At 36.0% G+C, this 27,995-nt stretch overlaps 3 protein-coding genes and 1 pseudogene across 4 annotated transcripts; 3 read left to right on the forward strand and 1 right to left on the reverse strand.

The window, feature by feature from the left end:
* Positions 1–3,773: 3,773 nt before the first annotated feature.
* LOC123198027 (ABC transporter C family member 10-like) lies at positions 3,774–9,565 on the forward strand. Its single transcript, XM_044612596.1, has 11 exons — positions 3,774–5,825; positions 5,990–6,310; positions 6,388–6,474; positions 6,631–7,215; positions 7,303–7,467; positions 7,550–7,844; positions 7,984–8,198; positions 8,277–8,582; positions 8,654–8,717; positions 8,790–9,029; positions 9,155–9,565. Exons 1-11 carry the CDS (start codon positions 3,774–3,776, stop codon positions 9,259–9,261), a joined length of 4,437 nt encoding a protein of 1,478 aa, XP_044468531.1. The 3' UTR covers positions 9,262–9,565.
* Positions 9,566–10,666: 1,101 nt separating this feature from the next.
* Positions 10,667–17,747, reverse strand: LOC123198028 (annotated as a pseudogene).
* A 437-nt stretch (positions 17,748–18,184) lies between these two features.
* LOC123197440 lies at positions 18,185–20,923 on the forward strand. Its single transcript, XM_044611753.1, has 2 exons — positions 18,185–18,739; positions 20,682–20,923. The coding sequence occupies exons 1-2, from the start codon at positions 18,333–18,335 to the stop codon at positions 20,785–20,787; spliced, it is 513 nt and encodes a 170-aa protein (XP_044467688.1). The 5' UTR covers positions 18,185–18,332; the 3' UTR covers positions 20,788–20,923.
* Positions 20,924–23,549: 2,626 nt separating this feature from the next.
* LOC123197414 lies at positions 23,550–27,987 on the forward strand. 2 transcript variants are annotated; one of them, XR_006497871.1, is made up of 4 exons: positions 23,550–26,070; positions 26,215–26,406; positions 26,815–27,510; positions 27,902–27,987. XR_006497871.1 is itself a non-coding variant. In XM_044611714.1 (3 exons), exons 1-3 carry the CDS (start codon positions 23,867–23,869, stop codon positions 27,395–27,397), a joined length of 2,979 nt encoding a protein of 992 aa, XP_044467649.1. In that variant the 5' UTR covers positions 23,550–23,866; the 3' UTR covers positions 27,398–27,717. The 2 variants fall into 2 exon arrangements, 1 of the variants encoding a protein (XP_044467649.1); XM_044611714.1 differs by lacking the exon at positions 27,902–27,987 and having other exon boundaries at positions 26,815–27,717.
* The last annotated feature ends 8 nt before the right edge of the window (positions 27,988–27,995 follow it).

Raw genomic sequence — 27,995 nt, forward strand, 5'->3', positions numbered from 1 at the left:
GGGAATTCCGTGATTAAGTGAAACTTAAGATGAGTCGAAGCTCGAAAGAGCTACCTGTGGTGCACTATTCTTGATGGGAATTCCTTAATTAAGTGGAACTTAAGATGAGTCGAAACTCAAAAGAGCTACGTAACGTTTAGTTCAACAATCCAACCTATTGTGTAAGATATTATCTTATTATAGTTTTGTTTTTAAATTTTACAATCTAAAATGTATATTGTTTGTTAACAGTATTAGTTATTATTATCAATCATAATTAGTAAATACGGAAATGAGAAAAAAATCATATGAAAATCATATAGGTATAATAATATAAATGATGAAAAATACGTTTATAAAAAAATGCTCATAAAATTTGGATATAAAAAAAATATGAAATATATGTATACAAGTTTAATATGATACATTGTCAATAATACGTTTTAAAAAATATGATAATATTAAATATAATTTTAATACTTTTCATAGATCTTCTAGTTAACAATTTAAATGTAAAACATTTAAATGATTGTTAAACATAATAAAATATAATATATGATCAAAATTCAAACATCATTAAAAATTATCAAGAAAGATTATAGATTTGGAGCGCAAAAAATTGTGTTTTTTATTTGATATAATTATGATATTATGATAATTAATTGAAAATGTAAAACACATTTTTATATTTTAAAAAATACACAAAAAGATCAAAAATACGCATTTAATATATTTTGGGTTCAAAAATTCAGAATAGTGTATTTAAAATACGAATAATTTGTGTTTTTACTAACTAGGATATCAACAACTTATCGTTAGTCATTTATAAAGTTTAGTTTTGTAACAAAAGCTCAAGCTAACTAATTGCGTCAACAAATTGGTCACACTAATTGTGATTTGGTTGGTGACATCCACATTAATTAACACCCCTACAAACTCAAGGTAGTAATGTAGAAATCGAGTTGAGATTGGACATTTGTGTAAGAAATTGTCTAAGTGAATATGATTAAGTAAAAGTCTCTGTTTTCTAGTATGTAGTAGCAACATGAGCAAATCGTGAAAAATAGAATGATATTCAATTTCAGTGTGTTTATTATATTTATGAAATACATTGTTATAAGCTATGTGTATAGCATTTTGATTATCACAATGAATTGGAATGTTAAGTGATGAGAAACTTCTGTATTTTAAAGGAGTCATCGTAGCAACAGTTGCTTCGATGTTGCATCTACATGTGCTCGATATTTAGTCTTAGTGTTAGAGTGGTAGACAGCAATTTGCTTCTCAGTATACTATAGGAAAAATAATAAATCAAGAAAAAAACAATAATCAGTAGTAGAGCGACAGTTAGTAAGGTCCCGGCTCAATCAACATTACAATGATATTATGTTAGGTCCCGAGTATACATCAAGCGTAAAAAGGAAGCACAGGGAGGAAGGGCACGTGGCGGAAGTAAGCTCTACAACAAATCAATTTATGGGGAGACAGGTGGCTGTGCAAGAGTGGAGCAGAAGGCATGCAGGCAGGCATCAGGACCACCAGCAGAAAAGGAGGAATCGCAGGATAACAATAAAAGGGAGGAGGCAGGCACAGAAAGGGAGGGGAGAGAAAAGAAGGAAGGCAGGACGTAAGTGGGAGAGCGCTAGGCCTCTAGAATTGCCTAGGGAAAATGGGAAACACCTTCTGGGTAGTTTGACAAATTATTTTCAGTTGAATGTAATGACTCTGTTGTTGGGATTTGCTTAGTTGAAAATGAGGACCTTGTTATTGTGATTTGCTTTTGACTTGATGAATAAATGAACACATTTGGATTATTTCTTTATGAACTATTTACTGTTCCATTGAGTGAGTGCCAACTTTAGATTGTTAATTACAACTGTTCCGAAATTACATTATCTGAAGAGAACACACGCTCCAGGTGAGAGCTTGTAAGTGAGGCTGCAGCGCAGGTACCTAACATATTACAATTCAAAGAGAAGTTGGCAGAAAAATGAAATCCATGAAACATTATACGCTTCACACATATCAGGTTGTGAAAAATAAAAACAAAACGAGTAGAATTACATTGATGAAATGATTTTACATTGAAGACTAACAAAAGGTGTAGATATGGTAACAAAAGGTGTAAATATGGTGGTAAGGCTGGCTGCACTAGTTGTGCAAGGCTGATAACAGTAATTGTGCTTGCAATTTTCCTTAGATGTATCCAAGTTCTTATGCTTTCTTATTTATCTAAAGCAATGAGCTATGTTGCACCATTTTTCATTGGAATTTCAACAGCTTCTTCTGTCCTGCATAAGTTATGTGGAAACTCACAAGACCACTATCTTCCAATGCTTTGAACTTGAAACATAGAAGGAAAATATGACAAAAATTAAAATTGCCCGAAAGGTCCATAGATTGAACTGAATTTTCTCACCTGTTGTATAATATTCTGTTCATAATGTATCAAAAGTTCTGAACAAGTGATTTATAATTATTTCAATTGGGTTTTGTTTTGATGCTTGCAGGTCAATCTTATAAATAAATTTTATCAATCATGCAATTTCATGGTAATAAAGATAATGTGAAAATGAATAGAAAGAAACTCTTCTATTTCTCCTAGATACGAGCCCTGACTACATGATCCTGCTCAGTTTGATAGGAGTCTCTTATCAGCGAATCAATGTCTATTTTTAGAACTTTCTTCTAATTTTCATTCATGTCTCTACAAAAGGAAAGAGTGAAAGACGGTTGACCTTACATTGAAAATGAATACAAAAAAAAATGAAAAAAGGGAAAACTATTAATATCTCTTCTCTGTGAGAATTCTGGGTTTATGAAATTGCAATGCAGTGGAGTCAAGTCTTGTCTAAGGGAAGCTTTGTGACATGGCAATGCCATCGTCTCAAGTGTTCGTACCAGAAAGTTGGGCGCAGAGAAATTTGTCTGAGCTTCGAGAGTCCAAATTTTATGAGGATGAGAACACAAAACCTTAAAGCCACTGTGTTTGATTAATGACCATATATTATATATGGGTTATGGAGAAAATAATATTTTCCTTCTTGAATCTAAGTGTCTTGGTCGTGGTCTCTATATGAAATGGCTTTTTCAAAGTGATGCAGTCTTCATGTGAATCTGACATAAAGAAATTTGAATATCCTTTTTTTGAATGAAGAGTTGAGAGTGGGTTGGTTGTTTTGCTTCTTTCCCATAATATATTTTGAGTGGGTACTTTTTCTCTAATGGATTGTCTACCTGGATCCCACATCAAGATTTTAATGCATCAGAGAATCAATATTAGAAATTCTATTCCTGGGATTGATACATGAGAATGAGAGTGAAGGTTTTTGATGCAAGCTAACAAGTCTCCCTCTTTCTGAGCTCTGTTGCAGTTTCCGAATGTTGTTAATGGTTTGAATTTGAGTAGACTTTTACAGGAAAAACTGAACTTAAGCTCCTTCTGCGGTACTTAGTAAGGGACTTAATTTCAGGACATATTGTGACTTTCTCATTGTATTTTTGTACTTGAAATTACTTAAATTTTGCTTCAGTAGAATTATAAACTATTACATTCCATGGAGCTTATTGAAGTCGTATGGTTTGTCATTTCTCACTTACATTCATGATCTTTTTCTTTATCATTGTAGTAAGAATTTACACTTTTACAACCTAATTGGGTCTTTTAATCAAAAGATCAGAAAGTGATTATAATTCTTTTTTATTGGACACTTTGGACTTTAGAAATGGATCTTTTTTTATTATGTATAATTCTTTCATGGTATGCAATACAGGATTTCAAGAGCAAGGTAAAAATGATTAAGGATCTATGGACAATGTTCTGTGGGGAATCCAGTTGTCCAGACGCTGATGGACAGCCATGCAATTTTGACTTTTTGCTCTTTATTCAGCCAAATTCATGTATCAACCAAGCGTTTTTCACTTGCTTTGATATTTTGCTCCTGGTCATCCTCTCATTCAATTTGATTCAGAAGTCATCCTCAAAAAGGCTTCACATTCCAGCACATTTTCAACGTTTTACACCCATGCAGATAGTAGCTGCAGTTGTCAATGGAAGCCTTGGATTATTGTATATTGGCTTAGGCATTTGGATTTTAGAAGAGATGCTGAGGAAAACTCAGACTGCACTGCCTTTGAATTGGTGGTTACTGGCATTGATTCAAGGTGTCACATGGTTGGTTGTGAGTTTGACAATAAGCCTAAGAGGAGGTCATCGATCACCAATGCGGCTACTGTCCACTCTCACCTTTTTGTTCTCTGCAATAGTCTCTGTTTTATCTATCTTCGCTGCCACACTTAGCAAAGAAATATCAATAAAAATAGCCTTGGATGTTATTTCTTTACCTGGAGCATTGTTGCTGATATGCACCTATAAGGGAAATAAATATGAGTTGAGGGACGCAAAAATTAGCCAAAGTGGTTTATATGACCCTTTGAATAGTGAGGCCAATGGCACTGGTGACATTGATTCTGTTGGCCAAGTAAGTCAATTTTCTGAAGCCGGTTTCTTCAGTAAACTATCATTTTGGTGGTTGAATCCATTGATGAAAAGGGGCTGGGAGAAGACTCTCGGGGATGAAGATATACCCAGTTTGCGCAAGACAGATAGAGCAGAAAGCTGCTATCTTCAATTCTTAGATCAGTTGAACGAGCAGAAACAAATCGAACCATCATCTCAACCATCAATTTTGAGGGCTATAATGATGTGCCACTGGAGAGAGATTTTGATTTCAGGGTTCTTTGCTTTGCTAAAAATTCTCACTGTCTCTGCTGGTCCTTTGCTACTTAATACCTTCATTGTGGTTGCTGAGGGAAAGAAAAGTTTCGTATATGAAGGTTATGTATTGGTCATATCACTTTTCCTTACAAAGAGCTTAGAATCCTTCTCGCAAAGGCAGTGGTATTTCAGAAGCAAACTAGTTGGTCTGAAAGTGAGGTCCTTGCTAACAGCTGCCATTTACAAGAAACAATTGAGATTGTCTAATGCTGCTAGGCTGATGCACTCAGGTGGTGAGATAATTAACTATGTCACGGTGGATGCTTACAGGATTGGAGAATTCCTTTTCTGGTTTCACCAAACTTGGACGACAATTCTTCAGCTTTTTATTTCTCTCGTAATTCTCTTCCGTGCAGTGGGGTTAGCAACCCTTGCAGCCTTGGTGGTTATAATTCTTACTGTGCTATGCAACACTCCACTTGCAAAATTGCAACACAAGTTCCAGAGCAAGCTCATGGTTGCACAAGATGAGAGACTTAAGGCTAGTACTGAATCTCTTGTGAGCATGAAGGTTTTGAAATTGTATGCATGGGAGAACCATTTCAAGAAGGCCATTGAAAATTTACGAAAGATGGAATATAAATGGTTATCGGAAGTGCAGTTGCGAAAGGCATATAATAGCATTATCTTTTGGTCATCACCTGTCTTGGTTTCGGCTGCTACCTTTGTGGCATGTTATTTCCTCAAGATTCCTCTATATGCTTGTAATGTTTTCACTTGTGTTGCAACTTTACGTCTTGTTCAAGGCCCTATAAGGAACTTACATGATGTTACGGAAGTTGTTATTCAATCAAATGTTGCATTTGCACGTATTGTGAAGTTCCTGGAGGCACCAGAGCTAGAGAGTGCAAATGTGAGGCAGAAGGAAAACTTGGAGAATGTGAACCATGCTATTTTCATTAAATCAGCCAATTTTACTTGGGAGGAGAATTTTCTGAAGCCTACACTCAGGAATATAAGCTTAGTGGCTAGACCTGGTGAAAAGGTGGCTATATGTGGAGAAGTTGGTTCAGGCAAATCAACCCTTTTAGCAGCAATTCTTGGAGAAGTTCCAAATATTGAAGGAACAGTAAGTTGCTACTGCTCTTATCTTATCTCAAATAATTATGAAATATATGCAAACCGTTTAAAAATTTTCTTCCCATTTGTTTCCTGCACTTCTAATTTTTGCAAGTCTTGCATTTCAGAAGCTCTAATATTGATTTGTAATCCTGCCATATTTGATATTTGTAGATACAAGTTTATGGAAAGATAGCCTATGTTTCTCAAACAGCTTGGATCCAGACTGGGAGCATACGAGAGAACATTTTATTTGGGTCTGCTATGGATAGCTATAGATATCAAGAAACGCTTGAAAGGTGTTCTTTGGTCAAAGATCTGGAATTGCTTCCTTATGGTGATCACACCGAAATAGGTGAAAGAGGAATTAATTTAAGCGGTGGACAGAAGCAGAGAATTCAACTTGCTCGAGCTCTCTATCAGGATGCTGATATATATCTCTTGGATGATCCATTCAGTGCGGTCGATGCTCATACTGCTACAAGTCTATTTAATGTACCTGCTTTTGTTTTTCAACGTGCTCTCAATTTTATAGTTTGTTTTTCAGGAAAGCTAACTTAAATTCTGGGCAGGAATATGTTATGGGAGCACTTTCAGAAAAGGCAGTTTTGCTTGTGACTCATCAAGTTGATTTCCTGCCCGCATTTGATTCTGTTTTGGTTAGTATACTCGCAACTTCCTCCCCTTTGTCAAACATTTTTTATTCTTTTAGCTTCTGATTCCTAGCAACTTAAGTATTATATATAAACCACTTTCACAGTGTTAGATTCTGTTTTGTACAATCAGTTATTTGAAGTAATTGATTTTTCTGACAGTTAATGTCTGATGGGGGAATCATGCGGGCAGCTACATATAATCAATTATTATACACAAGCAAAGAATTTCAGGACCTTGTCAATGCACACAAAGAAACTGCTGGTACTGAGAGACTTGCAGAGGTTACTTCTCAGAAGCTTGGTACAACTGCTAAAGAGATCAAGAAGGGCTATGTGGGAAAACAATTTACAGGATCCAAAGGTGAACAGCTGATAAAACTAGAAGAGAGAGAAATGGGAGACACAGGGTTCAAGCCATACATTCTGTATTTGAAACAGAACAAAGGCTTTTTCTTCTCCTCCGTGGCAGGTCTTTCTTACCTTATATTTGCAATTGGTCAGATATCACAGAACGCTTGGATGGCTTCCAATGTTGACAATCCTCATGTTAGCACACTGCGGTTGATAGTCATTTACTTACTGATTGGATTTAGCTCAACACTGTTTTTGGTGTGTAGATGTCTCTCTACTGTTGTTTTAGGTCTTCGATCGTCACAATCTTTATTTTCACAGCTTTTGGAGTCCCTTTTCCGTGCACCTATGTCATTTTATGACTCCACACCGTTGGGAAGGATACTTACTCGGGTAAGCATCTTGATCATAAAATTTGTCTACAAAAGGGTTCATGAAACTAATATTTCTTCTATTGTTTGAATGTTGGTCCTCATATAGGTCTCCTCTGATCTGAGTATTGTTGACCTTGATGTCCCATTTAGTATAATCTCTGCTATTGTGTCTACCATAAATGCTTATACAAATCTTGGAGTTCTAGCTGTTGTCAACTGGCGAGTTCTATTTGTCTTAATGCCAGTAATTCTGGTGGCTATTCGGTTGCAGGTGATAATATGTAAATTTTTGTAGCAAAGTTACATAAAAATGGGCAATTTTTAATGATCATTAATGCAACTCATTTTTGCAGAAATATTATTTTTCTACGGCAAAAGAATTGATGCGCATCAATGGCACAACAAAATCCTTGGTGGCAAATCATTTGGCTGAGTCTATTGCAGGGGCCATGACAATAAGGGCCTTTGAGCAGCAGCAACGGTTTTTTACTAAGACCCTTGATCTAATTGATACCAATGCTAGTCCTTTCTTCCACAATTTTGCGGCAAATGAGTGGTTGATTCAAAGGATAGAAATACTAAGTGCAGCTGTTATCTCCTCAGCAACACTTTGCATGGTTTTACTTCCTCCAGGAACTTTTAGCCCTGGTGAGTACTATTAGTATCCTCAGAGAGCCATTGCTATCTTCGAATTCGCAAAATTCCATGAACATAATTTGTTTTGGAGATAAATTCTTGATGTACTATTTAGCTACAAATTCCTATTCAGTTACCTTTTCATGTGCAGGATTTATTGGGATGGCACTTTCTTATGGTCTTTCACTGAATGGTTACCTCGTTATCTCAATCAGACAACAGTGTACTTTAGCAAATCATATCATTTCTGTAGAAAGACTAAACCAATACATGAATGTACCAAGTGAAGCCCCTGAAGTGATAGAAGACAATCGCCCCCCACCCGACTGGCCTACTGTGGGTAAAGTGGATATTTCTGAATTACAGGTAAAACTTTCACTGTAAATCCATTAATGTTCTCTCGGATTATTGATTACTATACTGACAAGTTTGCAGATCAAACAGATCAGATATAGGCCTGATGCGCCACTGGTCCTTCGGGGCATCAGCTGCACATTTGAAGGAGGGCACAAAATTGGCATTGTTGGCCGAACTGGCAGTGGAAAGACTACTCTCATAGGCGCTCTATTTCGATCAGTGGAGCCTGCAGGAGGGACGATTATAGTAGACGGTGTTGACATAAGTAAGATCGGGCTTCACGACCTGAGGTCGCGTTTTGGTATAATACCTCAGGATCCTATACTTTTCAATGGGAATGTGAGATATAATTTGGATCCTTTATCTCAATACACAGACCAAGAAATATGGGAGGTAAAGAAATTTCAATATTTTCTTGCTCTTGGTTGATATTCATGCTAATCATTTTCAAAACACTGTGACAGGTTCTTCGAAAGTGTCAGCTCTGGGAAGCTGTCCAGGAGAAAGAAGGGGGCCTTGACTCGCCAGGTATGTAGTCTGGGATTAATGCAGTTCTCGGATTCATTTTTGATAGTGATTTTAATTATAAATGGGTTCTAGTTGTGGAAGATGGATCAAACTGGAGCATGGGACAAAGGCAATTATTTTGTCTGGGGCGAGCACTTTTAAGGAGAAGCCGGATATTGGTGCTAGATGAAGCAACTGCATCAATTGACAATGCAACTGACACCATTTTACAGAAAACTATTAGAACAGAATTTGCAGATTGCACTGTGATCACAGTGGCTCACAGGATACCGACCGTGATGGACTGCACCGTGGTACTCACCATTAGTGATGGTGAGTGATTTTTTGTTCTCTTTTTAACTTCTTTATAAGCAGTATGTCTGCCATTGATCTGGGGTCATTTGAAGGCAAAACCTTCAAATATTTTAAACAATGAGTTATTTTTTTTAATGTTGCAGGTAAGTTAGTGGAGTATGACGAGCCAATGAAGTTGATGAAGCGGGAAGGTTCTCTGTTTGGGCAGCTTGTGAAGGAATACTGGTCTCATTTGCAGTCCGCAGAATAACACCGAAGCTAAAAAAGTGTTAAGTAGGAATCTTTAGCATTGATCACTGTGCTATTTCAGGCGAAAGAAAGTTATTGATGAGATTTTTCGTTACCAACTTAATTTGTGCTAATTAGGATATGATAACAGTCTCGGGCGGGAAAATCTATCAGTGTTCCTTGATTGTTAGTCTTGTGGTTGTCGTTAGTCGAAATGGCTTAAACAGTTTCATCCGAAGAGATGCTTCTTGGATAATTATCTTTGCTGGAGAACACTGTTTAACAAGATCTATAACAATTGCTAAGAACAAGAGGAACATTTTTTTCTTTTGGAAGTAGGGATGACAATTTGAGCCCAATTTTAGAGGTCCTGACTCTCTCCAACCCTAACGAGGAGGGTATTCCTCGATAAAAATAGAAAAGGAGATAGAGATGGAGATTAAAAAAATTTATGTAATGAGGGACGGGTCGGGGATGGGGATACATGTGTCCCCTCTCTGCCCCGCCCTTTCCCCTCCCCGCCCCCATCCCCGTCCCTTTATATTTATATATTTATTTAAAATATTAATATATTTTTATAGTTTTAAATTATTTATGTTTTTCAAGTTTATTTAAGTTTTTGTTATACATATTAAAGTAGTTAATATATTATATTTGTAATATTTGAAATAGCGGGTTAATTTTAATTTTACTTAATTTTGTTATTTAATATATTTATATTGTGTTTAGAAAGTATAAATGAGAGATTTTTTTTGCGGGTATGAAAGAGAGATTTTTTCTCGCGGGAACGGAGAGAGGATGGAGAAAGGATTTTTCTTTACGGAGAGGGGACAGAGAATCATTTTTATCCCCGTAACGGGGACAGGCTGGAGACGGGATTAATATCCTCTACAAGGATGGGGACGGGGATTGAAATCCCCTCCCTGCCCCTTCCTGTTGCCATCTCTATTTGAAAGATTGTATTAGTTGTATTCAAACTCTTATGCTTCTTTTTATAAAAAGCAATGAGCCAAAGTGCACCATTTCTCATCTGATTTCCAACGGCTTCTCCCATGGCGCATAATTAGTTCTGAATCAGCCGCCATCCTTTAATCTTAGTATTTAATTGATTTTAGTCATGGGAAATCAGATTTATCCTTTTTTCTCTTTTTAACCAGGTATTCTACCTGTATTTATTGAATGAATAAATTTGTGATACAATAATTAAACTCATAATCACTACACCAAGTTTTGATGTTGAAAATCTAAGTTAGATTTATCCTTCACATATTTACTGACTGTAATGACACAATCCCTTAGGATGTGTGCAACCTATTTTTTTACTGCAAGTAACTTGGAAGCCAACACTCTAAATTTCATAGCGTAAAGCACAACAGATGTTAGATGTGTATGTTCATTTAACATGGTAAGGATTATGATATACTGTATATCTAAAATAAATAATATATTGACAATGCTGAGTTACAAACTCCCGAAGTAAAACCATGATGATGTGTTATCTATGAGTATCTAATATCAACAGCCAACGAATTGGAGAAACCCATGTTGGAAATTTCCCTCTTTCTGCCTCTCTTACTACCCAGAATTTTTTAATGGAGGCGGATTTTTTCATAGTTTAAATTTCTGTGAAGTTTTACATCAACATTTTCTCTTCAGCTCCTTGTAGACTCTAGGGTACTTACTAATCACAGAGAGAGAGTTGGACTGTAGACTTTTCATTGTTTTTGTCACTGCTAATTCATGTTTATGACTAGCAAAGCTCTAATGGAGTCTCGTCCTCAGTTGCGGGATTTTACATGTCATTTCTGTCTTTCTTTTTATCAGAAAATTTTCTCTCCACTCAAAGAGAGATGGGATAAAGAGCCAATTTTGGAAATAGAACTGACATTTCTATTTGGAGAGCTTGGAGAAAGAGAGATAAAAAATGTAAGAAATTTATGGATAATGTTCTGTGGGGAGACACTGTTGGAAAGCCATGCAATTCTAGCTGCCGAGGCAAGAGATATTTACTAGAAGATTTAGCTTCAATGTAATTCTGCAGACTGCAAGTGAGACCAATATTCCTTTACAAATTGCCCAAACGATGAACCTTCTTGCTTCATTAACTTCATTGGCTCATCAAACTCCTCAAGCTCTCCTGCAACATTTCGAAAACTCTTTCTTTAAATTCTAAAAGCCTCTGTAGTATTATATGCCATATTGCTAATGAGCAAAAGAAAACTCAAGAATGAAGCACAAGCAGAGCTCACTTATTATGAAGTTTGTGAAGCTCGAACATGGGACTGAGTCACTCACCATCACTAATGCCAAGCACCATAGTGCAATCCATCACAGTCGGTATCCTGTGAGCCACAATGATCGCAGTGCAATCTGCAAATTTGGTTCTGAATAGTTTTCTGTAAGATGGTGTCAGTTGCATTGTCAATCGATGCAGTTGCTTCGTCTAGCACGAGTATCCGGCTTCTCCTCAAAAGCGCCCGCCCCAAACAAAATAGCTGTCTTTGCCCCATGCTCCAATTTGAGCCATCTTCCACAACTATAAAACCAATTTATAGTTAATATCAATTCACAACATAAAATCCTGAAAATTTCATTAAGGTCAGAATACTTAACTACGGAGTCAAGGCCCTTTTCTTTTTCCTGGACAACTTCCTGAAGTTGACACTTTCCTAACACCTACCTAATTGGAGAGGAAATGATCAGCATGTAGATCCTAAACATTAACCAGAAGCTGAAAAGTATTGGCACATTTACCTCCCATATTTCCTGGTCTGTATGCTGAGACAAAGGATCCAAATTAAACCTCACAGTCCCGCTGAAAAGCGTAGGATCCTGAGGTATCATACCAAAATGCGACCTCAGGTCACAAAGCCCGATCTTACATATGTCAATGCCATCTACTATAATTTTCCCTCCTGCAGGCTTCACTAATCGAAATAGAGCACTTATCAGAGTGGTCTTCCCACTGCCAGTTCTCCCAACGATACCAATTTTGTGCCCTCCTTCAAATATGCAACTGATACCCCGAAGGACTAGTGGTGCATCAGGTCTATATCTTATCTGCTTGATCAACAGTTTCTCAGAATACTGATAATCACCAGTTAGAAAGAAACAGTAAAACATATATATAGAAAAGCTTTGCCTGTAGATCGCATATATCAACTTTGCCCACAGCCGGCCAGTTGGATGGGGGGCGATTGTCTTCAATAACTTCAGGGGCTTCGCTTGGTACATGCATGTATTGGTTTAGTCTTTCTACAGAAATGGTATGACTTGCTATTGTACACTGGGTTTGGATTGACACAACTAGGGAAACATTAAATGAAATGCCATTCCTATAAATCCTGCACGTAAGTTTTTGTATAAGAATTAGTAGTTTCATCGGAGAATTAGAAGATAGCACTGGCTCTTAGAGGATACAAATTGTACTCACCTGGGCCAAGAGTTCCAGGAGGAAGCAAAACCATGCAGAGTGCTGCTGAGGAGACAACAGCTGCACATAGCGCATCTAAACGCAGAATTAGCCACTCATTTGCAGCAAAATTGTAAAAGAAAGGACCAGCATTGGCAGACATGGCAATGGGCCAAGCCGGGCCGGCTCCGGCCCAGCCTATTGAGCTTATGGGCTGGCCTGGCTCAAGGCCTATACAGTAATGGGCCTTCCAGTTGGGTTAGCTCATATGTTTTTTAAAACCCAAAACCTGACCTTATATATAAACGGGTTGGGCCGACCATTTAAATAATTTTAAAAAAAATTTTAATTTAAATTTTTAAATATAAATTATTTTTTAATTATTAAAATAAAAATAATACCTTAAATATTTTATTTATAATCACTCATTTGTGGTGAAAGAATATTGTAGTTATATGATAAAAAATATTATAAGTTTATAATATAGTACAAATAATTTGATTTACATATTGTATAAATTACAACCATAAATAAAAAATATATATTATACCATTTATCTGCTTATCTTTAATATCTAAATCTCTGAATTCTTTTGGCATTGGATCTTTTTGTAATATTTTGTAATGATAAAATTAAAATGAAATTATAGACACAAATAATTATTATTTGTGAATTTAAATAATTTTCGAAAGAGAGTTAATAAGAGAAAATGAGATTGAGAATATAATAAAAGAATTAAGATTGAGAGAAATTGAAATCGATAAAGAGTTAGATTGATTTATACGAAGAAAAATAAATAAATAAATTTAAAAAAAAAAAAGTTGAAAGGCTTCTGCCTTTGTGGGAGCTGCTTAAGCCTTTTTGCCTTCTGTTTTTTGTAATTTTTAATTTTTTAACTAGTAATGGATTGGGCCAACCATGGGTTTAATATTAGAACCCATAGCCCGGCCTGAAAGGCCCATAGATTAGATTCGTCACACTATAGTATTAGATCGGATCTTATAGGACTGAGTTTTAAATTTGTGTTTCGGAGGCCAAACCCAATTGACATGCTGCATTGGTTTCAATGGGGTCAAGGCTCTTTGTGAAAAAACGATCCTCCTCCTCAAAGCCCCTTATTGTCATGGCTCCTGCTATTGACTCAGCCAAATGACTTGCCACCAAGGACTTGGTTGTGCCATTGGTCCGCATCAATTCTTTTGCAGTAGAAAAATAGTACCTCTATTGAAGAATGTAATAATTAGTAATCTTCACTTGTTAAGGTTCATCTTGCCAACTTCAAAATATACAATAGGGAATGCTGGGTATATCTTCTTTACTCTAGCACCATATTTCCAGAAAGGATCAGTTAACATGTAGAAAATTTTGCTCCATATTACCTGCAAATAAATGGCAATAAAAGCCACAGGTATTGAGACGAACAGGACTTGCCAGGTGACAAAAGCTAGTACTCCAAGATTACTATAAAGCAATAGTGGTAGCTGAAACGACAAAGATCAAACTGAACGGGACATCAAGGTCAAGAATGCTTAGATCGGAGGAAACCTGTAAAAGGATCAAAGTTCAAATGCAGAAAACATTTATTAATTTTATCTATTAACCCCTCTCGTAGACATGCATTTGCTGATGAAGAGGCTTACCCGACTAAGTATCCTTCCCAAGGGCGTGGACTCATAAAACGACATGGGTGCACCAAAAAGGGAATTTAGAAGCTGAGAAAATGGAGATTGTGATGATCTAAGACCTAAAACAACAGTAGAAAGAGATCTGCACAACAGGAATAGTGTTGAGGCAATTCCAATCGCTAAGTAAATGACTATCAACCGCAATGTGCTAATGCGAGGATTATCTACATCGGCAGCCATCCAAGAGTTCTGTGTTATTGTAGCAATCACAACTAAAAGTTGAGAAATACTAGCTATGAAGAAGAACAAAAGACCTTTGTTGTGTATCAGGTACTGCAAGTATGGCTTCAACCCTGTGTCTCCTTTGACTTTCTCTTGTTTTATCTACTGGTCACCTTCAGATTTTGTCAATTGTTGGTCCAAATAACCCTCCTTGATCTCCTTAGGTGGTCTACAATGCTTCTGAGAAGGAAACTCAGTCAGCCGCTCAGAACCAGCAGTCTCTTTGTTTGCCTGAAATTCTTTGCTTCCGGATAATAACTGATGATAAGTAGCTGCCTGCAGGATTTCCCCATCTGACATTAACTGTATGGGAAATCAAGTAATATGTGCAATCCAGAATCAGAAAGATTAGCAAAACAGAATCAAATGCTACATTATAAAATATTTGGTGAAAAAAAGCCATCCATATGCTAGAAAGACAATGGTCCAACGTAAGGTTTAACATTAAAGCAACGAGGGAGTGAATTCATGGTCCAAAATGATGAAATTAAATCATACTGAGAGCCTCAGAGTAAAAATAGATCAGGTATCTAAATGAAACAAAGGAGTTGAGGGGTACACTAACCAAAACGGAATCAAATGCTGGTAGGAAATCAACTTGATGAGTCACAAGTAAAACTGCCTTCTCTGAGATTGCTCCCATAACATATTCCTGACACAGTTTAAATTAGCTTTCTCGAAAATCAAATTATTATATAGAGATCATGTTGAGGAAAGAAAAGCAGTTACATTGAATAAACTTGTAGCTGTATGAGCATCCACAGCACTAAATGGATCATCCAACATATATATATCAGCATCCTGATAGAGAGCGCGAGCAAGTTGAATTCTCTGCTTCTGCCCACCACTCAAATGAACTCCTTTTTCGCCTACTACAGTCTGATCATGATAAGGAAGCAACTCGAGATCCTTCACCAATGAACACCTTTCAAGTGTTTCTTGGTACCGATGGTTGTCCATAGCAGACCCAAACAAAATGTTGTCTCTTATACTTCCACTCTGGATCCACGTTGTCTGAGAAACATAGGAAATCCTTCCATGCACTTGAATCTAAAGATATGGAAGGATCACAAACCAATATCAATGCTTATAAATGCAAGACTTGCAAACATTGGAAGTGTATGGCAGTGAATGAGAAAATCAGAGAAGATGGGTTAAGGACAGTAGCAACTTATTCTTCCCTTAGTACTAGGAACTTCCCCAAGAATGGCTGCTAAAAGAGTCGATTTGCCTGAACCAACTTCCCCACATATAGCCACCTTTTTGCCAGGTTTAACCCGTAAGTTTATATTCCTCAGAAAAGGAATCAAAGAATACTCCTCCCAAGCAAAATTGGCTGAGTTGATGAAAATGGCGTGGCTCTCATTCTCCAAGTTTCCCTTTTGCTTGATATTTGAGCTCTGTAACTCTGGTGCCTCTAGGAATTTTACAACAAGTGCAAATGAAACCTTTGCTTGAATGACTACTCCAATAACATCTGGGATAGATCTAACAGGATCTTGAACAAGACGTATGGTTGCAATGAAAGTAAATACATTACTAGCAATAACATGCCCAAAGGTAGCAGCAGAGACCAAAAGAGGCGATGACCAAAAGAGAAAGCCATTATATGCCTTCCGCAACTGCACAGCTGTTAAACATCTATATTCCACCTTTCGTAAGTTTTCAATAGCCTTCTTGAAATGGGTTTCCCATGCATAGAATTTCAAAACCTTCATGTTCACAAGAGCCTCAGTACTAGCCTTCAGCCTCTCATCTTGTGCAACCATGAGCTTGCTCTGGAACTTGTTTTGCAACTTAGCTAGTGGTATGTTGCATAGCATAGTTAGAATTATAACAACCAAGGCTGCAAGTGTTGCCAACCCCACTGCACGGAAGAGAATTATGACGGAAATACAAAGTTGTAGACTTGTCGTCCAAGCAATCCTGTAAGCATCCACTGTAACATAGTTCATTGTCTCACCAGTTAGAGTGCTTCAGCCTAGCAGCATTAGATAATGTCAATTGCTTCTTGTAAATGGCTGCTGTGAGCAAAGACCTTACTTTCAGACCAGTCAGTCTGCTTCTGAAATACCACTGCCTTTGTGATAGGGATTCTAAATTCTTTGAAAGGAGAAGTGTTATGACCAATATATGGCCTTCACATTTGAAAGACACTTTTCCCTCGGCAACCAAAATGAAGGCATTAAGTAGCAGAGGACCAGCAGAGAGCGTGAGAATCTTTAGCAAAGCAAACAACCCTGAAATGAAAATCTCTCTCCAGTGGCATATTATGATTGTCCTCAATATTGATGGTTGAGATGATGGTTGGATTTTTATCTGTTTGTTTAACTGATCAAGGAATTGGAGATAGCAGCTTTCTGCTCGATCTGCCTCGCACAAACTGCGTATGTCTGCATCCTCAAGAGTCTTCTCCCTGCCCCTTTTCATCAATGGATTCAACCATCAAAATGATAATTTACTGAAGAAACCAGCCTTGGAAAATCCAGTAACTTGACTAACAGAATCAATATTATTTATGCCATAGGCCTCACCATTTCAAAGGGTCATATAGACCACTTTCACTAACTTTCATGTCACTTCCTACATGTCTATTTCCCTTATAAGCACATAACATCAACAACAATCCTCCAGGGAAAGAAAGAACATCTAAGGCTATTTTCATTGATATTTCTTTGCCAAAAGTATAAGAGCAAAGATGGATAAAACACAGACTATTCCAGAAAACAAGAAGGTAAGAATGGACAATAGTCGCATTGGTGATCTTGGAAGATGTCTTCCCTTTAGGCTTATTGTCAAACTCACAACTGACCATGTGACACCTTGAAGCAGCATAAGTAACCACCCATTAAAAGGTAACACAGTCTGAGTTTTCCTCAGCTTCTACTCTAAAATCCAAATGCCAAAGCCTAAATACTGTAATCCAAGGCATCCATTAATAACTGCAGCTGCTATTTTCAGCAGTGTAAATAGTTGAAAACGTTCTGGATTATGAGGCCTTTCTGATGACTTCTGAATCATAAGGAATAAGAACATGACCAGGAGCAAAACATCAAGGCAAATGATGACTGCATGATTAATACATGAGTTTGGTTGAATGAGAGGCAAAAAGTCAGAATTGCATGGCTTTCCAGCGATGTCTGAACAACCAGACTCCCCACAGAACATAATCCATAAATCTCTTATCATTTTTTATATTCCTTCCTGCAAGCTCAACATACGCAACTTCACATAATAGTTCACCATAAAATCCATCAAAAGTAACATGAAAAACGAATAATCAGGCTAAATGTAGTTTATAAACACAAGAAAACTAACCTTTTTCCTTTGGTTCTTGAATTTGAAGTTGAAAAAAGCACAGCAAATTGTCTGAGATTAATGCTATTCAGTTTTTGAAATGGTGGAAAATGGGAGAAAATCTGATTTAAATATGGGATGGGTTTGGTTTCTACCTGGAATGGATAGTATTACGTATGATTTTGTATTGTAACTTATCATTATTTGTATACAAATTTTCATTTATTTTGGAATAAGAAAAATATGGTTTCCTGAATATATGACTATTTTAATTAATAATTAAAAATGAACTAAGAAGGCATAAAAATATTTTGCAGATAAATTAAAAATTTATGGATTTTCCTTTTTGTAACTCAAAAATGAAAGAGGATAATGAATGAGAAATGAGCTTTGATCACTTCCAAAGTACAAACAAGTTTGCTCTACACTAAAATTTCTGCTCCTCATTTCTTGCACAGAATCAATTAAAACTAAGACATGTCTAAAATGTCTTCTTCTAAATTTACAAACCCTAAAGTTTTCATATCTTCTTCAAAACTCTTCCCCCCTTCGAAGTTTTCTTCTTTTTTAACTTCACGCCCTCCTCTTTTCTCCAAATCCCCATCACGTTTCAACCCAATTTCTGACTCTCCCAGAAAAGCTCTGACCTTGGTTTTGTCCAAGCCGTTTGAAGCTGAGGAAGAGCTGTCCTCCACAGAAGATGAGTGGCTCAAGAGACTCCCAGATGAGTCTAAGCCTTTATATTCTCACAGCTTGCCTTGCATTGAAGCTTGGCTCAGAAATTTGGGGTTTTATCAGAGTAAAGATAACCGGGCTGTTTGGTTGATTGAAAAAACTGATTGGCATGCTCAGTTGTCGCTTGATGTCACTGACCTCTGCATAAGGTAACAAAATTTGGGTTTTTGTTAAAACTTGAATTATTTTAGTGTTGGCTTAGTGATTTTTGTAACTGGATTTTTTCTATTGTTGGCGATAAAGTTCTGATTTTCGATTTTCATGTTTCAATGATTTTTGGTGCTGAGAAGTTATGTGGAAATGAATAAATTTACTATTGCTGATCACTAGTTACATGAAGTCACATAAACTTAGAAATAACTGAATTGCGTAGTGATAGTTTTCTTTGGGTTGTAGATAAGAGTTTGTTTCAAAACCAGAAAATGCTAAGAATTGCTTGAACAAAAATCTAGAAATGATTAAGAGAATGGGCTGGAAATTTCACTCAAAGATACGGTTCATTGATCAATAAGCAAATTACAGGACTGCCTCTTGGCTTAAAAAAATGAAAATGAAATCAGAAGATGACAGGAGAAATTAGGCAGAAACTTTTGGCTGTTCAAGAGGCCAGCACTCTCAACAAAAACTGATTACCAAATTCTGCTTGCTTTTCTCCCCTCCACTCTCACTCTTTACTCTCTTTTCTTCCTGCTTAACAGATTGTCATGCTCTACCAGTCACCAGAACCCGCGTGACCACACCTAGGTGCCATTAGAATTGTCCTGAATCATCTCCTTTCTAGCACACTTTGCTTGTTCGTTTCCCCTGCTCTCAATTCTACATTTATGTGTGTAGACTTTAGTGATGAGGGCTTTATCAAGTTTGAATAATATTTGGTTAGAAGAGAAAGTTTGTTCTAGTGAATAGATAATGGGAGGTACCAAATGATAAAAAGTAACTCTTTGGTTGATCAGAGAGATTACTTAATCGCTTTCAACCTTGGGATGGCAACTATTCTTAATAATGTTCAAGTCTTTTTTCTATGGGAAGATTATAACTCAATCTGTGAAGGGTAAAAGCTGCAACTTGCAATAGTGTTCTTAGGTGTTATTTGCTAGGTATTGGTAGATGAGGCTTCAGTGCGTGTATTCAAGTGATATCAATTGAGTTATGGAACACTAAATGGAGAGAATGGGTGACGATGATCAAGAGGGAGGTCTGAGGCTGAGGCCTGTGGGCATCATCATCCAGACTCTAATAAATTAAAATTCACTTGGATTTGTATACCCTTATACCTGCCAAAGGACAATAGCCATGAAATATATATGCACTGATTCTCAAAGGACTGTATCTCACTGATTAACTAATGCATCTACCAGCCAAAGTCACATTAGTCAGCATTTCAAATCCTGTTAATTCTTATCCCAGAAAGTCATGGGCGAGACTGTGCTGTTTAAAATCAACTTGATCCTGTCTTCATGACATAGCAGGATCTAGACTCTTGTGATGGTTCATCACTGGTTTTTGGTTGTCTATTTCCACTTCTGTCCACAGGGTTTATTTTTTCTTTTGGAGCAACATGCTGAGCTTGTAGAGTTGCTGGATTTTGTGCATGGCATGGCATTTATCCAGGAATAGCTGCCTGGTTAATATAATGACTGATGTTTTAATATTGAAGTGATCAATTTTAGATATTATTAATGAGATCAGAATTGTTGCAAGTACTTGAAAGCTTTAGAATCAAAAGGCTTCTAGTTTTTCCAGACATAAGACACCCTTCTAATAGCCTACTTCTGCTTGTATGGCTATTATACAATTATAAAGCATGACAAAATTGCTGTAATGGGTAAGCCAAGTGTGAGGGAAAGTATTGCAAAATTTGGAAGTTGCATTGGAGGATATCAATAAGTTATTGAGAAGGTTTAGTCATGTCAGGATAAGAACTAAAGATTAGCATATCAAGAACATTTTTAGAATGAGTTTTTATTGTTGCCGGTTTCCTACAACGGACGCATTAGGCACACTGTATCATTAAAAATGATATTGATTCAGCATTCTCTGTGGTAGTCTAATTGACTGTTAATGCCAAGATGATCGTGTCTTGCGATGCAGGTACTTGAAGAGTGGACCTGGGAACCTGGAAAAAGATGTGGAGAGAAGATTCAGTTATGCATTGAGTAGAGAAGATATTGAGAATGCCATACTTGGAGGACCATGAGCAATTCAGCTTCAGCTTGGTCTTATTAGCAATGTTTATCTAGAATATCCAAAACCAGAAAGAAATGCAATTACAAATGCTGTTGTAACACCCCAGATTCTAAACTCGCTCGAAAATATAAAACTCATTTAATCTATGATTTTATTCTAAACAAAAATAATTCTATAGCATAACATATTCTTATTCTGCCCAAAATAGTCTCAAAAGTAATTAAACATAACCACGTTTTATAAATAATAATTCACAATTACAATATTTATAACCAATAAAATCTAGACATTAAGACTCTTCAATCTCTCAACTCATATTGAGTTCATTTTATTCTACTCCTCCTAGCTAATCTAGAAAACATATTCTGCAAAATAAAGGAGACGAGGAGTGAGTTGTCAATTCGATAAATAAAAACAAACATAATACATAACTTTTTAATAAATAAACGCCGTAAAACTTCTTCGTTTTCAAAATAATTAGTTAAAAAAAATGAATAAAACTCTTAATGTTCCTTAACCATAACGAAAATGAAACATTTCTATAAATTATAAAAAATAAAACAATGTAAACAAGTTCATATTCATTATCCTAAAGAAAAACAAATATAAATATTTCATATTCTTTAATCATAAGGAGAAACAAAACCCATCATTTATCATAAGATAGTCTTAAAATAATTCATAAACATTACCATAAATAGAAAACATAAAATTTGTGTTTAGCCTTTGTCACATAGTGTCACATATATCTATGGTGACTTAGTCTAATTCTTATTCATATTCATCATAAGTCTATAGACTTTTCATAATTCATATTCTTATTTATATTGGTCTGCAAACCCTTCATCGTATTCATATTCGTAACAGATCCACAGATCTTTCATCATATTCATATTCATAATTGGTCCGTAGACCTTTCATTGTATTTATATTCATAATCGGTCCGCAGACCTTTCATCATTCAACATATGTCCCTGGATATTTTATGATTCAGTCATATTTATCGATTCATAAATCCGTCAATTCCTTATCTTACTATGAACATTCGATAAAAAAAATCTTATAAAACTTGTTTTTCTAACAAATCTTTATCTTTGAAAAATGGTAGAAAATCTTTATTCAATAAATTCATTCAAATACTTTTGTCTTAACAACCATATAATATAGCATAAGTTTTCTTCTATAGAAAAATATCAAAACACTTTTCAAAAGTATTTTAAATAAAAAAATTATATACTTCTAACATATAATCATAAAATAAAATCTTAACATAATTTATCAATCTTAGTAAAAAGAATTTTATAACATAAATACTCATATAAACATTTTTTATATAGAACAAAAATCATTACATATTATGTAAACTTTTACTTACCTCAACAATTTCTTAACTACGCCCTTAATCACCTAACGAGATACCAATATCTTTACTTTGTCTCAAATCTCTAACCCTTTTTATTGATCCAAATAACTCTATACCTCTCACTTTTTCAATTGCCAAGTATAGAAATAAAAAACTAATATTTTTTTTTTTTGTGAGGTCTAAACTTTTAGAAAAACAATTTTATAGCCTATAAAGATCTATTCAAAGGGATAAAGACTCTTTTAATTAAAATCAATTAATATTTTCTTATCTCTCAATCAATCCAATCATATCCCTTCTTTCTATTTAAAAAAAAATTCATCAAATCCTAAAATCTTTTTTTTTTGTCAAAGATAATAATTCTCTAATATATAATTTCCTTAATTCTTGCTTTGCAACCACATATATTTAATCCTAGTATCTCCTCATATCTTCTTTATCAAAAAGTGTACTTGTTTCTTTTTTCTCTTTATACAAAAACTGTATATTACAACTGTGTTTGGTGATATAACAGTGAAATATTTGTTTCATGATATTTTCTTTAATTGTTTTGATAGCACCTCTCTACTTTACCTGATACTTGTTTGATATCCTTAAAATTTAATGTAAAATAATTTTGAAGAATAGATAAAAAAAGGATTGTAATTCTTGTTGGTTATAAAAAATCAGAGGATTTTAATGAATTTAAAGAGAAAAAAATATTGATAACTTGTTTCTAGTGGTTTAGAAATCATTTGATATATTTGCAACAAATATGGATTCAAGCTAAGTTAAACTCAAATAAGGGTTAACATGAGCTTAACTTGAATTCCAAACAATGAGTTTGAGTTAGCTCGAATGATGAACAATGGCATAGGAGAAGATGACGGGTTGTTAGAGAATGATGGGGACCAAGTCTTTCAAAGCAAAAAAGAAAAACAAGGGTAAGACACAAAAAGAAAGTATAAAGGAAGATCTAAGGCAAGAAGAAGGTTAGAAGGAAAAGATGCAAAATGTTTGAAAATCTCAAAATAAAGACAAGAAGATGGTTGGGTGTAAAATATGTGTGAGATGATGATGTAGCGTGGAATAACCTAAAGTTGTGAAACCATATTTTGAAGTAAGTTGTTAAGTTTTATTTTAAGTTTAGAAATATTTTATAAATTAATTTTTTTAGAAGAATAATTTGTGTTTAGGAAAGAGTTTTATTAAAATATTAAAGAGAGTAATTTGCCTTTGGGAAAAAAATTATTAAATATTAGGAAAATTCAACTAAACTCTTAAGGCTACTAAGTTTATTTCTCAATATTTATCCCTTAAAATTATAAATATTAAAAACTCTAAAATGTAAAATATCAGAAAACCGCTCGGGAAAATTTTTAAAGCTGCCCTCACCCAAAAATTTCCAAAAAGGCTATGGCGTGCGCGCTCTGCGTACTCTGAACTCCGACACGCGGTCCCGCGTACTCAAATGCCGAAGTACGCGGGGCCGGTACTCAGACGTCTGAATACGCGAGATCGCGAACCCAGACACACGCGCTCCGCGTGTTTAATTGCAAAAAGAGATTAGAATTATTTTACCGCCATCCCCTTCCCGCCAAAGGCCTGCACTTAAACGCCGTCGTTTGTTTCTTCATTTTCTTCTTCCGCTTCTCCGTCTCTGCTGTTCAGCCGAACTCAGATCTCAACCCTGACTGAAAGCAAAAAAACTTTCGAAAAAGAAAAAACATATTTCTTGTTTCATTCAATGGCAACTATGCTTGATTCAATCCTAGACTACAGCAAAACGCAGCGTATTGTCCTCTTAATTGACCTTAATCCACTTCTTCATCTCGAAGATCCAGAGCCATACTTAACCATTCTCTCAGCTTCAACAAAAACCCTAATTTCATTCCCTCCTCTTTCATCCTCTCTCTTTGCTTTCAAATTCTTCTTTTCATCTTTCTCTCCTCTTCTCTCTTCCTCAAAGCTCCCTTTTCCGTCTCTTTCACTCTCCTTTGACCAACCGGAGACCGCCGTCCAATCAATAAAAACATGTCTGTTTAATCCTTCTCTAAAAAATCTTTTCTCGAAAACGCTGTCGTTTTCGTCGGCCCGAGCTGTCAATGTTGCTGCGTCCATGCGTCAACTTGTTCATGACTACGCGTGGGACCCGGATGGCAAGATCCTTGATTCTGTTTGTGTGAGGTCGAATTTGGTGGTTTTGTTTTCGCCAATTTTGAAATCTGTGAAATGTTTGAGTGAGTTCTTGGATGTTGATGTGAATGATGAGTGTTTGAGCGATGCGAATTTGTTTAACAGCAAGTTTCGCGGGTTTTTTGGAAGTGTAAATGATGCTTTTCGTAGTAGGGATATTCATTTTAGTTGGGTAGATGTCAAATGTGGATTAGATTCTGGTGATGCTAACGAAGTTGAATTGAAATCTTGGCTTTTTTATGGTGGGATTAGGGATTTAGGTTGGGGGTTTTGCTTTAGCGATTCAATTGTTTTGGGTTCTAGTCTTGTTCATTTTGGGTTGATTTATCCGAGCATTGGAGTTTCATCATCTTCCCATTTTTTAAATTGTAATAATGATTACTGTAAAGCAATTCGAGCACAATTGAGTCTCGAGATATTAGATGTAAGTGGGAAGCCTTTAGAATGCAAGGTTAGTAATCTTGAATTGGTCAATATTGAGATGTTTTCTAGGAATAGAGGAGAAAACAGTTCCATTCCTGTTGAATTCATGGATTCGCAAATTGAGGGATTTGAAAAGGAAAAAAGATCTTGGGGAGACTTTGGCGATGGAATCAATAACTTACATGTTAAGGCTGTGTATAAATACGAGGAGGATGTAAATTTTGAGGGGCTGTTTTCGGATTCCCTTCTTGTACGTGAATTTTCAGGAGAATCAGTGAATGAGAGGAAGGAGAATTCTAGTGAGTTTTTTGCAGACAAGGTACTAAAAATTCTTGCTAGGGAAATGGGAGGGTTGCTGCAGAAGAAGGGCATACCCATTTGGCAAATATTACTGTGTTTCCTCTACAGAAGAGGTTACTGGGCTTTGGTTTCTTTTCTAAATGGCAATGGTGAATCCCATACGGGTATCCTGAAGCCTTTCACAATTTTCTCAGCTCTCTTATCTATTGTACATGATGAGTTTTGTTCTCGCATTGAAGTACATGAATTTGGTGAGGTGAATTCGGCACCATTTGTGATGAAAATGGACAATGGGACTTGTAAATCAAATGGACCTGCTGCACTAAGGGAAGTTAAAAGGAAAAGGAAAAAAAGACATTTGCATTCGCTTCAAGATCTCACATGGGATGCTTTCTGTAAGGCAGCTTTTGAAAACACCATGGTAGATTTAGAAGAGATATACTTTGCCACAGAATGTAACTCAAAGAAGTTGAAATTTTTGAAGTGTTGGATGAAACAGATTGAGAAATCTGGCAGTTGTTGCTTGACGATGAGGGAGAGATCCGAGCAACATACGGGCATTCCAAAAGAAATAGAAACTAGGCTAGCTGAGTTGCCTCAAGAGAGTGAACAGCCAATACCTTCAACTGCTTCCACGGGAGAGGAAATTTTGACTGGTGCTTCTAGAATACAGGATGATGCTGCTCTTGACATGCACTCTGAAACTTCTGAAAGTTTTTTCAGCAATCTTACCAACAAATTGCAGCAAGGTCTTGAATCTGAAGGAGTAGACTTGGGGGCATTGGCAGAGCGGCTTGTGAACTCATCCATTTATTGGTTGTATCAAAAGCAGGACATTGAAAACACTTCTGAGAGTCAAACCCCAGCAGTAAAACCTGATGATGCTTGTAGCAGCATAGCTGTGACTGAATTGACAAAGCTTTTACTTAGGGAGCCCAAGGACTTGATTGCAGTGCACAAAAACAATGATCCTTCCACTCAGGCATCTGATCCAAGGCCTGCTGGAGTTAGATCTGAAAGTATAGTTAGAGAGTATCCTTTTTGTTTTTCTTTTAATGTGGATGCTATGCTTTGATCTTCCTTTTATATCTACAAATGTGTGTGTGTGATTAAGGAATCTGTATTTTGTGCATTGGTTCTTTTATGGAACTGCAAAACTTCCTTAATGAGCACAAGATATGAACTACAAATTTTGTTTCGCATGGAAATTCTTCAATCAGAGATCGGAGCAATTATAGAGGAGTCTTTGAAACAGAAGTTTGTGAGGCAGATTTGCTTGCTTTTAGAGGCTATCCAGTGCCACCTGCAGGGTGGCTTCTTTGGTGATTGGAGCCTTGATAGTTATGTTCGAAAGATCATTAAAGATAGGTATGTGTGTTTAAATAAACTACATCTGAAAGTATTATGTTTACATAACATGCAGGAATTGCTACCCAAGTCAAGGCAAATGGGTGTTCATTCATTATTAGAAGATTATTGCTTTGCACCATGTAGGCTATCTTTAGCATCTTGTTTGGATGACATCATGGTATATTGTATTTGTTACTTCGTTTTGATGAGAAACAAAATTCATTTCTAAATCTTAATTCATAGCCACCAACACAGAAACAGTTGGAGCATAAACACAGATCCTTTTTTATTATATGCTTGCTGACAGATTCACTTCAGCTTCAACACCATTTTTTTCTCCAGTTAAACATTCAAGCACGCCATTATTGATTAGACAAGGGACACAGTAAATATATGATAGTAATGTTTGAATATGCATAATTTCAGGTATTGTGACACTCTTGGTGACATAGTTCACAGAATCTATACAAAAATGGACCTGTTACTGTTTGAAGAGGAGGATGAAAGTCCTAACCATTTACTCAATAGTGAGGATAGTAATCAATCGCGGAGGGATGAAACAGGTGAAAATCTTCAAGTAAATAAATCAGTCTCAATGGAAGGTAAGTCTGTACAGCCACATGAAAATGATGATGAGAGTCCTTATGGTATTCAAAGGGAGGAGCATGCTCAAAAATTAATGGAAGCTCATGAGAGGAGAGAAAGGGCTCGAAGATTTGCATCTTTCACAAGTTGGGTGCCAGATTTGCAGAGAGTCTGGGCCCCAAAGCTGTCAAAGTCAATGAAACCAAAGTCAAATTGGAAGCTGACGAAAAGGAAAGATCGGAAAAGGGCTGGCTACGACAAGGTATGTGAGACTCCAATGACAGGAATCAAACGTTCTTGTTCAATAGGGAGTGATATTGAAGAAGACGATATCCATCAAGATTCTGGCTCTCAGACTGCAGATCCGTGTCCAAGGCTTTGTTTCAAGATAACCGGTAGCACAGCAACTTTTAAGCCATCCTAATGAGTGGCATTCTTACAGAAATCCTTTGTGAAAAGAATGTTAACTGCTGATAATGTGCAATTGTACTAATGAAGCTTCAGCCAAATTTGGTCCCAACTTGATCATTAGAGCTGGTACTTTTTCCTCCAACTCTTAATTCTTTGTAAAATAGTTATAATATTAATTTATTGTAGCACTGAAGTAACTTCATCTGCTCGATAGTTTATTCCATGTACATTACAGCATTCTCAACATTATAATTATATACAGAGACAGAAATGTGCTAAATTTAATTTCTTTTTATTCTAATTTCAATATATTCAGTTTGCTATTATTAGGCAGTCACTTTGTAGAGCTTCATTCTCTCCTACAATTTACAGGAATTCCAGTCATAATATAACAAGCCATCAAGCAGAAGTCTTGCTATAGGAGTATCTCTTTTTTTAAATCTGAAATCTAGCATTAGTTACTAATTAATATGAAATATGTTCAATTGAAATTTGGTATTTTACCATTTATATGCAGGAATAAACTAATTTCCAGTTTGAGCTGAATCTTGCATGAGAGGCAAACTTTACATATCAATTCATATTGATGTGTAAAATTGTATTGAAATATA

Source organism: Mangifera indica, chromosome 15 (assembly GCF_011075055.1).
Source record: "Mangifera indica cultivar Alphonso chromosome 15, CATAS_Mindica_2.1, whole genome shotgun sequence".
NCBI classification, from domain to species: Eukaryota; Viridiplantae; Streptophyta; class Magnoliopsida; order Sapindales; family Anacardiaceae; genus Mangifera; species Mangifera indica.